At 57.5% G+C, this 13,028-nt stretch overlaps 2 protein-coding genes across 10 annotated transcripts in view; both read left to right on the plus strand.

Annotated features, from left to right (window-relative positions):
• The window catches only part of GBGT1 (globoside alpha-1,3-N-acetylgalactosaminyltransferase 1 (FORS blood group)), a 50,936-nt gene extending 42,410 nt beyond the window's left edge, over window positions 1-8,526 (plus strand). For 2 of the 9 annotated variants that reach the window (XM_055270536.2, XM_055270537.2), the window contains exons 14-18: window positions 3,017-3,067; window positions 3,146-3,181; window positions 3,391-3,438; window positions 3,731-3,902; window positions 4,848-8,526. In XM_055270536.2, coding sequence (XP_055126511.1) covers window positions 3,017-3,067; window positions 3,146-3,181; window positions 3,391-3,438; window positions 3,731-3,902; window positions 4,848-5,513 — 973 coding nt within the window. In that variant the 3' untranslated portion in view covers window positions 5,514-8,526. Of the gene's footprint in view, window positions 1-1,771; window positions 3,182-3,390; window positions 3,903-4,828 lie in introns of those variants that run through there. The other 7 variants (XM_055270539.2, XM_055270538.2, XM_055270543.2 and 4 more) reach the window with 7 other exon arrangements.
• Window positions 8,527-9,913: 1,387 nt separating this feature from the next.
• The window catches only part of RALGDS (ral guanine nucleotide dissociation stimulator), a 51,860-nt gene continuing 48,745 nt past the window's right edge, over window positions 9,914-13,028 (plus strand). Inside the window, exon 1 of the mRNA XM_055270523.1 lies at window positions 9,914-10,162. Within this exon, the coding sequence (XP_055126498.1) occupies window positions 10,145-10,162 (18 nt within the window). The 5' untranslated portion in view covers window positions 9,914-10,144. The remainder of the gene's footprint in view (window positions 10,163-13,028) is intronic.

A 13,028-nucleotide genomic window follows, 5' to 3' on the forward strand; every position in this document is an offset into this window, starting at 1 on the left:
GGAGGCTGAGGCAGGAGAATCACTTGAACCCAGGAGGCTGAAGTTACAGTGAGCCAAGATCACACCACTGCACTCCAGCTGGGATGACAAGGTTACTGAGACTCCATCTAAAAAAAGAAAAAAAAAGTAGCTACTAATCACAAAAGGACAAAAACTTTATTATTCCACTTATAGGAAGTACTTTCCATACTCAAGTTCATAGAGGCAGAAGTAGAATTATGGTTCCCAGGGGCTGGGGGAGGGGCAATGGCAAGCTGTTGTTTAATGAGGACCAAGCTTCCTTTTGGGATGATGAAAAAGTTCTGGACACAAGTGTTGGATGGTTGCATGACGATGTGAATGTACCTAATGCCGCTGAATTGTGCACTTAAATATGGCTAAAGTAGGAAATCTTGTGTTTTGTATACTTTACCACAAATAAAAAAGCATAGCCTAGAGGTGGAAGAGTTCAAGGAGGCTTCAACCAGCCTATCATACATGATGTATTGAAACTCACAGGGCACCAGGCAAGGCAGCTCATGCCTGTAATCCCAGCACTTTAGGGGGCCGAGACAGGCAGATCACTTGAGCTCAGGAGTTCAAGACCAGCCTGGGCAACATGGTGAAACCCAGTCTCTACCAAAAATATTAACACAAAAACAGCTGGATGTGGCGCCTGTGGTCCCAGCTCCTCAGGGGGCTGGTGTGGGAGGATCGCTTGAGCTCAGGCGGTCAAGGCTGCAGTTAGCCGAGATTGTGCCACTGCACTCCAGCCTGGCCAACACAGATAGACCCCACCTCAAAAAGGAAAAGAAAGAAAAGAAACTTACAAGGACCTGGCAGACTACTGTGTCATCAGTGGGTGGCATCCTTACGAGCTTCTGCCTGGGGACAGTCAGCATCGGGCCTTTTCTTGCTGCTGCTGGCTGGGTGGACTTTCCCTTTTTTTTGAGACGGAGTCTCGCTCTGTCGCCAGGCTGGAGTGCAGTGGCGGGATCTCGGCTCACTGCACCCTCTGCCTCCCGGGTTCAAGCGATTCTCCTCCCTCAGCCTCCTGAGTAGCTGGGACTACAGATGCCCACCACCACGCCCAGCTAATTTTTGTATTTTTAGTAGAAATGGGGTTTCACCATGTTGCCCAGGATGGTCTTGATCTCTTGACCTTGTGATCCGCCCGCCTTGGCCTCCCAAAGTGCTGAGATTACAGGCGTGAGCCACCGCGCCCGGCCGGTCTTTCCCTTCTCCGCACCTCGCTTCCACCTGCTGGAAACACTCTGAGTGGATGGTTTTATTGTCCTCATTTTGTGGATGAGGAAACTAAAGTTCACAGGGTTAAATGTCTGGCTCCAGGTCCCTGGGCCAGTTAGTGGCAGAGCCAGAGGTGAGCCCAGGGGTCTGACCCTGCAGCCCTGGCACCTCCTTCATGGACCCCCTTCTTTCTTCTCCATCCAGTTTGACCTTGAAACTGACCATGCAGGCTGCCTGCCAAGACTTGCCCAGGATCCCTCACCTTACTGAGCACTTGCTCCATGCTGGACATGGGCCAAGGAGCCCCTCACACACCTTTTGTAATTCTCACCACATCGCTAAGGCTAAGGATGGTTTTGCCCATTTTGCAGATGCAGAGAAATGGCAGTCAGTGTTCCACTAGAGAAACAGAACCAGTAAGAGGTAGGAAGGTAGACAGACAGCCAATGTACCTAGGAAAATTGACTTATGTGATGGTGAGGCTGGCTAGGCAGCTGAAACTCAGATAGGAGCGGACACCACAGCCCACAGGTGAAAGTTCTTTTTTTTTTTTTTTTTTTTTTTCGAGACAGGATCTCACTTTGTGGGTGGCCCAGGCTGGAGTGCAGTAGTGTGATTACAGCTCACTACAACCTCCACCTCCTGGGCTCAAACCATCCTCCTGCTTCAGCCTCCCAAGTAGCCAGGACCACAGGTGCACACCGCCACACCCAGCTAATTTTTGTTGTTTTTGTAGAGATGAGGTCTTGCCATGTTGCCCAGGCTGGTCTTGAACTACTGGGCTCAAGCGTTTTGCCCACGTCGGCCTCCCAAAGTGCTGGGACTATAGGTGTGAGCCACCTGGGCTGGCTACCAGTTCTGTTCTTAAGGCCTTTCAACCAATTGGATCAGTCCCACCCAGGTTGTCTAGGATACTCTTTTACGTAAAATCAACTGATATAGAATGTTAATCACATCTACAAAATACTTTCACAGACCAGCCTGGGCAACATAGCAAGACCCCATCTCTACAAAATTTTAAAAAATCAGCCGGGGGTGGTAATGTGTGCCTGGCAGGTCCAGCTACTCAGGAGGTTAAGGCAGGAGGATTGCTTACAACTGACCATTACAGTGGGCTCAGCTTAATTCGCTCTTAGCTCACCCGAGGTCCCAGTCACCAGGCCTTTGCAGCTTTTCTTCCTTTTTTTTTTTTTTTGAGATGGAATCTCACTCTGTCACGCAGGCTGGAGTGCAATGGTGCGATCTCAGCTCACTGCAACCTCTGCCTCCCGGGTTCAAGCAATTCTCCTGCCTCAGCCTCCGGAGTAGCTGGGATTACAGGCGCCCGCCACCACGCCCAGCTAATTTTTGTATTTTTAGTAGAGACGCGGTTTCACCATCTTGGCCAGGCTGGTCTTGAACTCCTGGCCTTGTGATCCACCCGCCTCGGCCTCCCAAAGTGCTGGGATTACAGGCGTGAGCCACCGTGCCTGGCCCTTTGCAGGTTTTCAAATCTTCTTTCTGACAACGAGAGCGACGTGGTTGGAAAAGCATCAGCCTTAGGACCAAGCGGCACTGGGTTCGAATCACTGCCCTGCCACTTAGTCTCTCAATGACCCTGGACAGATCACTTCTGTAGGGGTCCCCAGCTCCTCTGTAGAGTCAGGTGGGGCTGTGGGGGAAGGTCAGAAGGAGCCTGCATGGACCCTGGGTACCCGCCCGCAGGGGCCTCTGACTCCTCCTTCTTCCTGTGCTGAGTATCTCTGTCCCCAGCCCCATGATGATGGCTCTTTCTTGCCTCTGCCAGCAGCAACATGAAGCTGCACTACAAGAGGGAGAAGCCACTCCAGCCCGTGGTATGGTAAGGAGACTGGCATTTCCTCTTTTGTGGCCCTGAGGGTGGTGGCTCCCCTCCACCACTGGCCCTTCTTGGTTGCAGGTCACAGTACCCCCAGCCCAAGCTGCTGGAGCACAGGTAGGTGTCATGGAGAGGCCTGATGGGGGTCGGGGGAAGGGCCAAAAGAGCTCTGATTTATAAGTTGGGGTAGTGGAGGTGCTAACATCAGGGTGGCCTTGGGGCCCAGAGAGTTAGGGACTGTGGAAAGACACAGGGCTGGGAGTCAGGGACCTGGGCTGTGTGACCCTGGGCAGTGTACCCAACTGCTCTGAGCTTTTTCTGTGCAGGTGGATAATAGTGCCTAGCTCACTGGAGGCTGGAGGAGCAGATGAGAGGTATTGTAACATCGGCACCGTGCTTGCACTCAGGAGGTGCTCAGGCCATTGTTCATAACCTGTGGTCTTGCCCTTTTTAATGACTCTCATTTATTAGGGGCTTGGAACACATGGACAATGCCACCTCCTCCTTGGTGTGCGTTAACTCCTGGTCCTCCCAGTCCTGCTGGGAGGTGGCTATCATTATCCCCACTTTCCATATGAGGACGGGGGTGCCCAGAGATGGGGACGAAGCTGCCCTGGGTCATACAGTGTGAGAGCCAGGGCCGGGATGAGACTCAGGGTTTCACAGGGGAGAGTCTCATTGCCCACGGCCCCCCTGCTGCCAGGCCCACACAGCTGCTGACACTCACACCCTGGTTGGCGCCCATCGTCTCCGAGGGAACCTTCAACCCAGAGCTTCTGCAGCACATCTACCAGCCACTGAACCTGACCATTGGGGTCACGGTGTTTGCCGTGGGGAAGTGAGTAGTGGGCTGGGGAAGGGGAAGGAGGTCTTCCTGAGCCACAGGAGTTTATAGTTGGGAAGAGACCAGACGTGCACACAGGACCCTGCTGGGCACCCGGGAGGCTCAGAACCAGGTGCCGAGCAGATAGAAAGTACAGTGTAGGGTGTGATAGTGGGATGGGGGCTTCCTGGGGTAGGGGATCTGGCTCTAGCATAGACGGGAGGCAGAGTCCAGGTGAGGGGACAGCAGGAGCCTTTGTCAGGAGGCGCCCTCGCCCCTCCCTGTTTCATCTAGACCCCTCCCTGAGAGGGAGAGACCCCTCGTCTCTCCCATGACCGCACCTGGCCTTCCTTTAGGAGCTGCCGCTTGGCAGCCTCCCTCTGGGCCTCCCTCCTTCCTGGAGTCCCAAGCCCTAAAGCATGGCCAGATGATGAATGGCCCACCTAGGGTCAGGTGTCCTTCTTGTCCAATGAGTTTTGGCCTGGGGGCAGGGCTGTGTCAACCACACCCCACTCCATGTCCCCAGCATCTAGCTCAACTTGCCTTCCCTTGATTCGTCCACTTACCTGCTTCTTCCCTACTTTCTTCTCTGTGATCCTCAATGTTCCTGCCTATAAAATGGGCACGCTTTAAGACAGCTTATGAGGATCAAAGATCATAAGAATTCTTAGAACGTTGCTGGGCACTTAGAAATTGCTCAGTAAAAGTTCACCTGGTCTGGGAGCGTAAGAAACTCTACCAGGAACATGCTTACGACAGCCGTAAGAGGCTGGTACTAGCATTTTGGGAATTGGACAAATGAGGACCCAGAGGGCCGGAGGACAGTGACATCTTGACATGGGGAGCTGGCAAGAGGACCCCAGCCTGGCTGACCCCGGCACACTGTGGGGACCCAGTCAGGCTGCTGGGGTAGCAGTGGGTGACCGGGTGATCATCACTAGGTACACTCACTTCATCCAGTCCTTCCTGGAGTCGGCCGAGGAGTTCTTCATGCGTGGGTACCGGGTGCACTACTACATCTTCACTGACAACCCTGCAGCCGTTCCCGGGGTCCCGCTGGGTCCCCACCGGCTCCTCAGCACCATCCCCTTCCAAGGTCACTCCCAGTGGGAGGAGACATCCATGCGCCAGACGGAGACCATCAGCCAGCACATTGCTAAGAGGGCTCACCGAGAGGTGGACTACGTCTTCTGCCTTGACGTGGACATGATGTTTCAGAACCCGTGGGGCCCTGAGACCCTGGGAGACCTGGTGGCTGCCATTCACCCAAGCTACTACGCCGTTCCCCGCCAGCAGTTCCCCTATGAGCGCAGGCGTGTTTCCACTGCCTTTGTGGCAGACAGTGAAGGGGACTTCTATTATGGTGGGGCAGTCTTCGGGGGGCAGGTGGCCAGGGTATATGAGTTTACCAGGGGCTGCCACATGGCCATCCTGGCGGACAAGGCCAATGGCATCATGGCAGCCTGGAGGGAGGAAAGCCACCTGAACCGTCGCTTCATCTCAAACAAGCCGTCCAAGGTGCTGTCCCCTGAGTACCTCTGGGACGACAGGAAGCCCCAGCCACCCAGCCTGAAGCTGATCCGCTTTTCTACACTGGACAAGGATATCAGCTGCCTGAGGAGCTGACCACGGAGCTGGGGGCTGCCATGGATGGGGACCCAAAGACCTGCAGCCACCAGTGCTTCACTAGCGTGCAGACCAGCCCTGTCCCGCCTCCCTCTGTCAGTCAGGCGAATTCCACCGGAAAAGGGATGTGGAAAGGCCACTGTGAACTGCAGAGGGCTGTGCACACAGTAGCACACAAGATCTCACCGTAATGCAGCATAGGAACGGTGAGACGGGGAGGCGAGGCGCAGTGACAAAGGCAGCACCCGGCAGGCTTGCCGCGTTCTGCAGCCCTGCTTTTGTGGGGCAGGCTCTGAAGCCTCAGCCCGACTCAGAGTGCCAGAACCCTGCCGCGCCAGTCCCCCACTTATTACATATTGCCCTTAACGTAGCATTTCTAATACCCTAGTACGAAGGCGCCCTAGACCCCTTTTCTCTGGTGACAGGGGTCCTGGGTCCCTTGATGTCTCCCAACCACATGTAGCCAATTCCTCACTCAGGCCCCCAGAGCCAGCCTTTGAAATGGAGCAGGTCTAGGCTCCCTCTGGTTTCCTGCACCCCAAAGTGAGCCGCACTCTCAGGGGACTAGCCATCTCCTTCTTAAGAGGGTTTGGGGCAGTTTTATATTAAAGGGGGTGTGTGCTCGACCCTAGCTAGGGTGATTTTTTTTTTTTGTTTTTTTTTTTTTTTTTGAGACCGAATTTCACTCCTGTCACCCAGGCTGGAGTTCAGTGGCATGATCTTGGCTCTCTGCAACCTCTGCCCCCCAGGTTCAAGCGATTCTCCTGCCTCAGACTCCCGAGTAGCTGGGATTACAGGAGCCCGCCACACTCAGTTAATTTTTGTATTTTTAGTAGAGACAGGGTTTCACCATGTTGGCCAGGCTGGTCTCAAACTCCTGGCCTCAAGTGATCCACCTGCCTCGACCTCCCAAAGTGCTGGGATTACAGGTGTGAGCCACTGTGCCTGGCCACTAAGGTGGTTTTTACCTGCACATCCAGCCTGCCTGTGTCCCCAGTGTCTGTTCCATCAGGCAGTGGGGACACAGGCAGACTGGATTTCAAACACAATCGAATAGGGGCGGGGGGTAGGGGATATAGTTACTCCAGAAAATCTGAGCTAAAGCTAGAGGCTGCAACGGACAGGATTTCATTCCAGTTCTCCAGGGAGACTGGGTGAAGCGGAGCATGCTAGCAGATCCGCCACACTCCCAACTGCGTAGAGGGATATGCAGCCCAGCAGCCGGACAACCCTGGGAGCTCCTGTATCCAGGGTCACTGCAGCCCTGTGAGGTCACCAGTGGGCGTGGGACTCTGAGCCAATGGTACAGGCCAGGATTAGAGGGCGCGGGAAGATGACCTCTCCAGTCTGGACCCAGAAGGACTTCAGAGGCCTACAGTGTGGTTCTGTCTGCCTGGCCACGAAGAAATGGGGTGGGGTATGGGTTCAGGGCTTGGCGGCCTGGTGCTCACCACCCTGGAGACAGCAGCATCTCTTCCATGGAAGGAGAAGACAGAGAGGAGGGTGGGGTAGACTCTGGTCATACTAGAACGGGCAGGCACCCACCCACTTGGTCACCTGTGGAAAAGCTGGGGCCAGCCCTGAGTTCATTCTTCCTGCACCTGTGGTTTGGCCGGTGAGCAGCGACAGATCCCAAGAGTGTGGACAGATGGAGTGACCAGTTGGAGGAGACAGACTGGGCTGGAGAGGCCTGGAGTCTTGAAGGGGCTCTGGGTGCCTCCTGGGCAGAGGAGCAGGAATGAAACCATGGCCTCTGTGTCCCTCATAGGGAGCACGTGCTCCATGGAAGGGGTTCTGTGCTGAAGGAGTAGGCCCTGCCTCCAAGGAGCTTCTGTTGAAAGCAGAGACAGGGCCATGGAAGCACTGGACTCAGCTGGGTGGATGGCTGGGAGATGGGGGACCCGAGGTGACGGCAGACTCTGAGGCCTGGGCAGCTCCGCCTAGCAGGGGAGAAATCCCCCATACCTCCCTCACCCCACTTACACCCAGCTTTACCCCTGGCACACCCTCCCGGGTGGGAGTCCCTGACCCATTTTCAGTAGAGGAAACAGACTCTGAGAGGTCACCATGAGCTTGCCTGTGATGTGGCCCAGCTGCAGGTTTGAACCCAGGTCATCTGGGTTCGAGACTGTGCTCTGCACAGGGTGGGAGGAGTGCAGCTCTGAAGGTGAGTGCATTGTGGAGGAGGATACAGGGAGGGGCAGTGCTGGCAGGGGGCTCTGAGAGGGGCAGGGGCTTGATGGGGTCCCTGGGTCAGGACGGCCCCAGGAGGCTAGAGTTGGGGTATAGGGACCAGGTCACACAGGGTTCTGAATGCCAGGCAAGGAGGCAGGGGTCACTGCAGGTCTGCCCCAGCAGGAGGATCAATATATATGGGGCCCAAGTGCTGGACTCAGGGGATACCTGGCCAGAGAGGCCCCAACACAGGATGAGGCCTCTGATGACCAGCTCGGGGATGAGTGACAGGGAAGAGCCATGAAGTGGGGGTCACCATGCACAGCAGGGCCTGGCCACTTACAGCTGAGTGGCCTGCAGTGCTGGTGCCTTGGCTCTGATATAAAATTGAATGAAGCTGGGCACGGTGGCTCACGCCTGTAATTCCGGCACTTTGGGAGGCCAAGGCAGGAGGATCGCTGGAGCCCAAGAGTTCCAAACCAGCCTGGGCAACACAGTGAGGCTTCGTCTCTACATAATTTTTTTAAAAATAAAAAGGGCGGGGCACAGTGGCTCACGCCTGTAATCCCAGCACTTTGGGAGGCCAAGGTGGGCAGATTACGAGGTCAGAAGTTCCAGACCAGCCTGGCCAACACAGTGAAACCCCGTCTCTACTAAAAATACAAAAATTAGCCAGGTGTGATGGCACATGCCTGTAGTCCCAGCTACTCGGGAGGCTGAGACGGGATAATCACTTGAACCTGGGAGGCGGAGGTTGCAGTGAGCCGAGACTGTGCCATTGCACTCCAGTTTGGGTGACAGAATGAGACTCTGTCTCAAAAAATTAAAATAAAATAAATAAATAAATAAAAGGGACGGCCAGGCACAGTGACTCACGCCTGTAATCCCAACACTTTGGGAGGCCGAGCGGGCAGATCACCTGAGGTCAGAAGTTCGAGACCAGCCTGGCCAACATGGTGAAATTCTGTCTCTACTAAAAACACAAATTAGTAGGGCGTGCTGGTGGCGGCATGCACCTGTAATCCCAGCTACTTGGGAGGCTGAGGCAGGAGAATCACTTGAACCCAGGAGGCAGAAGTTGCAGTGAGCCGTGATCTAGCCACTGCACTCCAGCCTGGTCGACAAGAAGGAGACTGCGGCTGGTGCAGTGGCTCATGCCTGTAATCCCAGCACTTTGGGAGGCCGAGGCGGGCGGATCACCTGACGTCTGGAGTTCCAGACCAGCCTGGCCAACATGGTGAAACCCTGTCTCTACTAAAAAATATAAAATTAACCGGGCGTGGTGGCAGGTGCCTGTAATCCCAGCTACTCAGGAGGCTGAGGCAGAATTGCTTGAACCTGGGAGGCGGAGGTTGCAGTGAGCTGAGATCGCACCATTGCACTCCAGCCTGGGGGACAAGAGTGAGACTTCGTCTCAAAAAACAAACAAACGAGACTCCATCTCAAAAACAAAACTAAATAAATACAAAATAAAAAGGGACGAAATCAGTGAGCCCTAATAACACTGACCACCCCCAACAGTCGCTCAACCCCAGTGTGAGGCCTCCTTCCCCAAGGCTCCCTCGAGCCCCTTCTTACACCAGCTGAAGCTGCAGCTGGACCTTGTGGTCCCGGGTGCTGTCGGGGAAGACAAGGAGGGAGGTGGGGAAGAGGAGGGGAAGGGGAGACCTGACTTTCTCCCTGCCCAGGCTGAGTCCGCTGTCACCTCGGGTCCCCCAGCACCCAGCCATCCGCCAAGCCGAGTCCAGCAGGTGGCATCGGGGTGCTGGGCGACAGGGTGAACGTGTATATTTGGTAACGCCGGCGCGCTGACTCAGCGGCCCCCGCCTGGCTGGGGCGAGGTTGGCCCTAGGTCCCCAGCGCGGTGGGGAGTACTGAGCAGGCTGCTGGGGCGGAGGGACACGTGAGATCGGCCGCACACAGCGCTTGGAGCGTGGCGCGTGGCGCGTGGCGCGTGCGCGCGGCGAGGTGGAGTGACGTGCACGCGCTGTCTGCGGTCCCGCGCAGGCCCCGTGTGCGCGCCCGGCCTTGGACACCAGGCCTGGCTGCCCCGCCCGGGGAACACCCGCGTTGGCCCGCGGGAGGGAGGCCTGAGCGCGCCCCCGAGCGCGTCCCCGAGCTCGCGCAGCGGGGCGCGCCCCTCGCACCTGCGGGCGGGCTGGGGCGGGGCCGAGGCTGTCCCCGCCCACCCGGGCCCGAGCCCCGGGAGCCGGAGCGGAACCGAGCGGCGGGGCCCGAGCGGCCGGAGCGCGGCGCGGCGCAGACAATGGGAGCGGCGCTGGCGGCGGCCGGGGCGGCCCCGAGGGCCGCAAAGTCCTGGGCCCGGCGGGGACCGGAGGCCGCGCCATGAGCCCCGCAGCCGGGCGCACCCCTGCGCCGCGCGCGGGCCGAGGCGAGCGGCCTCTGCGAGCCCCGGGCTCCGCCCTGGGGCCGGCGATGAGCCACCAAGGCTGAGGATGATGGTAGATTGCCAGGTGAGTGCGCGCCGTCCCCAGCCCCGCGTCGCGAGTGGAGGGAGGACCTCACGCCCCCGCCCACACCCACCGGGGGGAGGGAGCCCAGCGCCGCGTCCACGCAGAGCGTGCGCTTACGCAGCTCCGCGTCCAACCCCGCCCGGGACAGTAGGGAAACTGAGGACAGGAGAGGGGCAGGGACTGGCCCGGGGCACACGAAGTTGGCGGAGTCCAGAGATGAAAGGAGGGTTCCGGCCTCTTAGGCCGGGAAGGGCTCGGCTCACCCTTCCCGTGGGGTTTGCTTTGGGAATGACAGCCTCTAAGATCTGGGGACCCCTGCCCATCTGCCATGTGGGCTCCTTTGCCTGGGCTTCTCCGCGCACGCACAGGCGCAGGCCTGCGCATACATGCTCACACACACGCAGACACACACACCACACACTTCCTGGGGCTCAGAGTAGGACGGGACGCTGGGGAAGTGACTGGGGGAAAGAAGAAAGAGGGCGGGGGCTGCTCTGCCATGGGCAGGGGCATCCGGTACCCAGCAACATGCCTGGGGCCATGGCACGGGGTGGGGGGCAAGGGGAGGACACGCCAGCTTGATGGGCGGGGTTCTCCAAGGTTCCCAGGATCTGTCTGGGGTGGGGCAGCCTGGAGAGGACAGATTGTGGGGTTCTGTGTTCACCGCTGTGATCACCTGGACGCAGGAAAAGACTCCTTCAATGTGGACGGGCTGTAGGAAAGGAAGCCTCGAATTCCTGCTCTATAAATTGGAATGTTTGGCCTGGGTGACCCCAAGGGTCCCACAGGCCCGTAGACGTGTCTGTCGGCCTTAGGTCTCCATTGGGGATGCCCCCACTACCCACCGAGGTCTGTGGAAAATGCCTTCTTCTTGGAGGTCCTTCTGAGCAAGAGAAGTCTGGGGGGCTGAAGGGCTGAGGGCCTGGGGTGGTGCAGAGCGTGGCCAAGCACTGGACCACTCTTGTGGGACAAGACTGTCCTTGTTGAAACCTCAGGGTTTTTATTTGGAAGTGGGGCCAGAGCCGTTGCCCTGGTTGGAGTGAGGAGGCCTCACGAGTGAACTGGACACCCCAGGGCCAGCAGAGGGAAAAAGGGGAGCAAACGAAGCTTCTGAGGCTCCTTGAATTACCCCTGGAGACTGCAGGTTCTGCTCCTTTGACCCCCTGGGACTCGGGAAAGCTGCTACCTTGACAACACCCAAACAAAGGTGTGTGTTTTGTTTTCTGGGTTTTCTGCTTGAGGCTGCTGCTGTGCTATTGCCGGCCACCAGGGGGAGGCAGTGCCCACTGTGCTCCTTGGAGCAACTGGAGTCAGGGAGAGCCCGGCAGGGTCCCTCTGGGGGACCCCGGCCTCCACCCAATGCACACCCCCCATTACTAGCATCCCTCTCCACAATGTGAGCTGCTCAGAGGCGGGAGGGGGCTCTGAGAGCCTCCTCTTTCCCGTCAGCAGGTGTGCCCAAGCACTCACCCTGGGTTGCAGAGGGGGCAGCGTTGGGCTTGGGCGTGGCTCTGAAAGTGACCCAGGGGGGCCTGCCCTCCGGAGCTGGCAGTCTGGAGGGGGCGATGGACAGGGCACAAAAGCAAACAGGCACAGAAAGGAAAAAGCAAGTGCTGCAGCGAAAATAATGCCGGGGCTGCCAGGGAGGGCTGGGGCCTGCTGGGTGGGGGTCTGAGAGGTCTTGCTAAGGGGACATCTGTGCTGTGACCAGAAGACAAAGCATGGGCCAGCCCTGCACGAGTCTAGACAGTGTGATGGAGAAGGCTCAGCAGGCAGGGCTGGGAGGCAGAAATGAGTTTGGCCAGAGAGGAGTGAGAAAGGAGGCCAGTGTGGCCCAAGTGAGCTGGGGGCGGGAGGGGCAGCCCAGGGGCCTGGAGACAGCTGTGTGACAACACTACCCTAATGTACAGCTTCCAGCAACAGACATTGATCATCACACAGTTTCTGTGGACCCGGATCCAGGGCAGCTCAGCTGGGTGCCTCTGCCCCCAGGTCTCAAGGGAGGCTGGGACTGGGGTCTCATCCATGGCTGGACTGGGCAGGACCTGCCCCCAGGCCATTCTCATGTTATTGGCAGGATTCAGTTTTGACTGAGGGCGTCAGTTCCTCTGTGACTGTTGGTGGGGGCCCTCCCTTGGTTCACTGCCATGTGGGTCTCTCTGTAGGGCAGGAAGCTCATGGCATCAGAACTCACTTCCCCAGAGTGAGGGGTGAGGGTGGGGAGGAAAACAAGAGCAAACAAGCAAGACAGAAGTCACAGTGTTCTGTAAATCTTGGAAGTGACCTCATGTCATCTGTGCTGTATTCTGTTGGTGAGAAGCCAGTCACTAAATCCAATCACCCTCGGAGGAAGGGGATCACTCAGCAACTTATGTACCAGGAGGCAGGGATCTCTGGAGCCAGTGTGGAGGCTGCCTGGGACAGTGGCTGAGACGAGGCAGTCAGGCCTGATTCCGAACATAACAGAGGTCGGGCGCGGTGGCTCACACCTGGAATCTCAGCACTTTGGGAGGCCGAGGCGGGTGGATCACCTGAGGTCAGGAGTTCAACACCAGCCTGGCCAACATGGTGAAACCCCATCTCTACAAAAAAGAAATACAGGCCAGGCGCGGTGGCTCACACTTGTAATCCCAGCACTTTGGGAGGCTGAGGCGGGCGGATCACGAGGTCAGGAGATTGAGACCACGGTGAAACCCTGTCTCTACTAAAAAATACAAAAAAATTAGCCGGGCGTGGTGGCGGGCGCCTGTAGTCCCAGCTACTCGGAGAGGCTGAGGCAGGAGAATGGCGTGAACCCGGGAGGCGGAGCTTGCAGTGAGCCAAGATTGCGCCACTGCACTCCAGCCTGGGCGACAGAGCGAGACTC

The sequence above is a fragment of the Symphalangus syndactylus genome, chromosome 3 (genome assembly GCF_028878055.3).
Source record: "Symphalangus syndactylus isolate Jambi chromosome 3, NHGRI_mSymSyn1-v2.1_pri, whole genome shotgun sequence".
In the NCBI taxonomy this organism is placed as follows: domain Eukaryota; kingdom Metazoa; phylum Chordata; class Mammalia; order Primates; family Hylobatidae; genus Symphalangus; species Symphalangus syndactylus.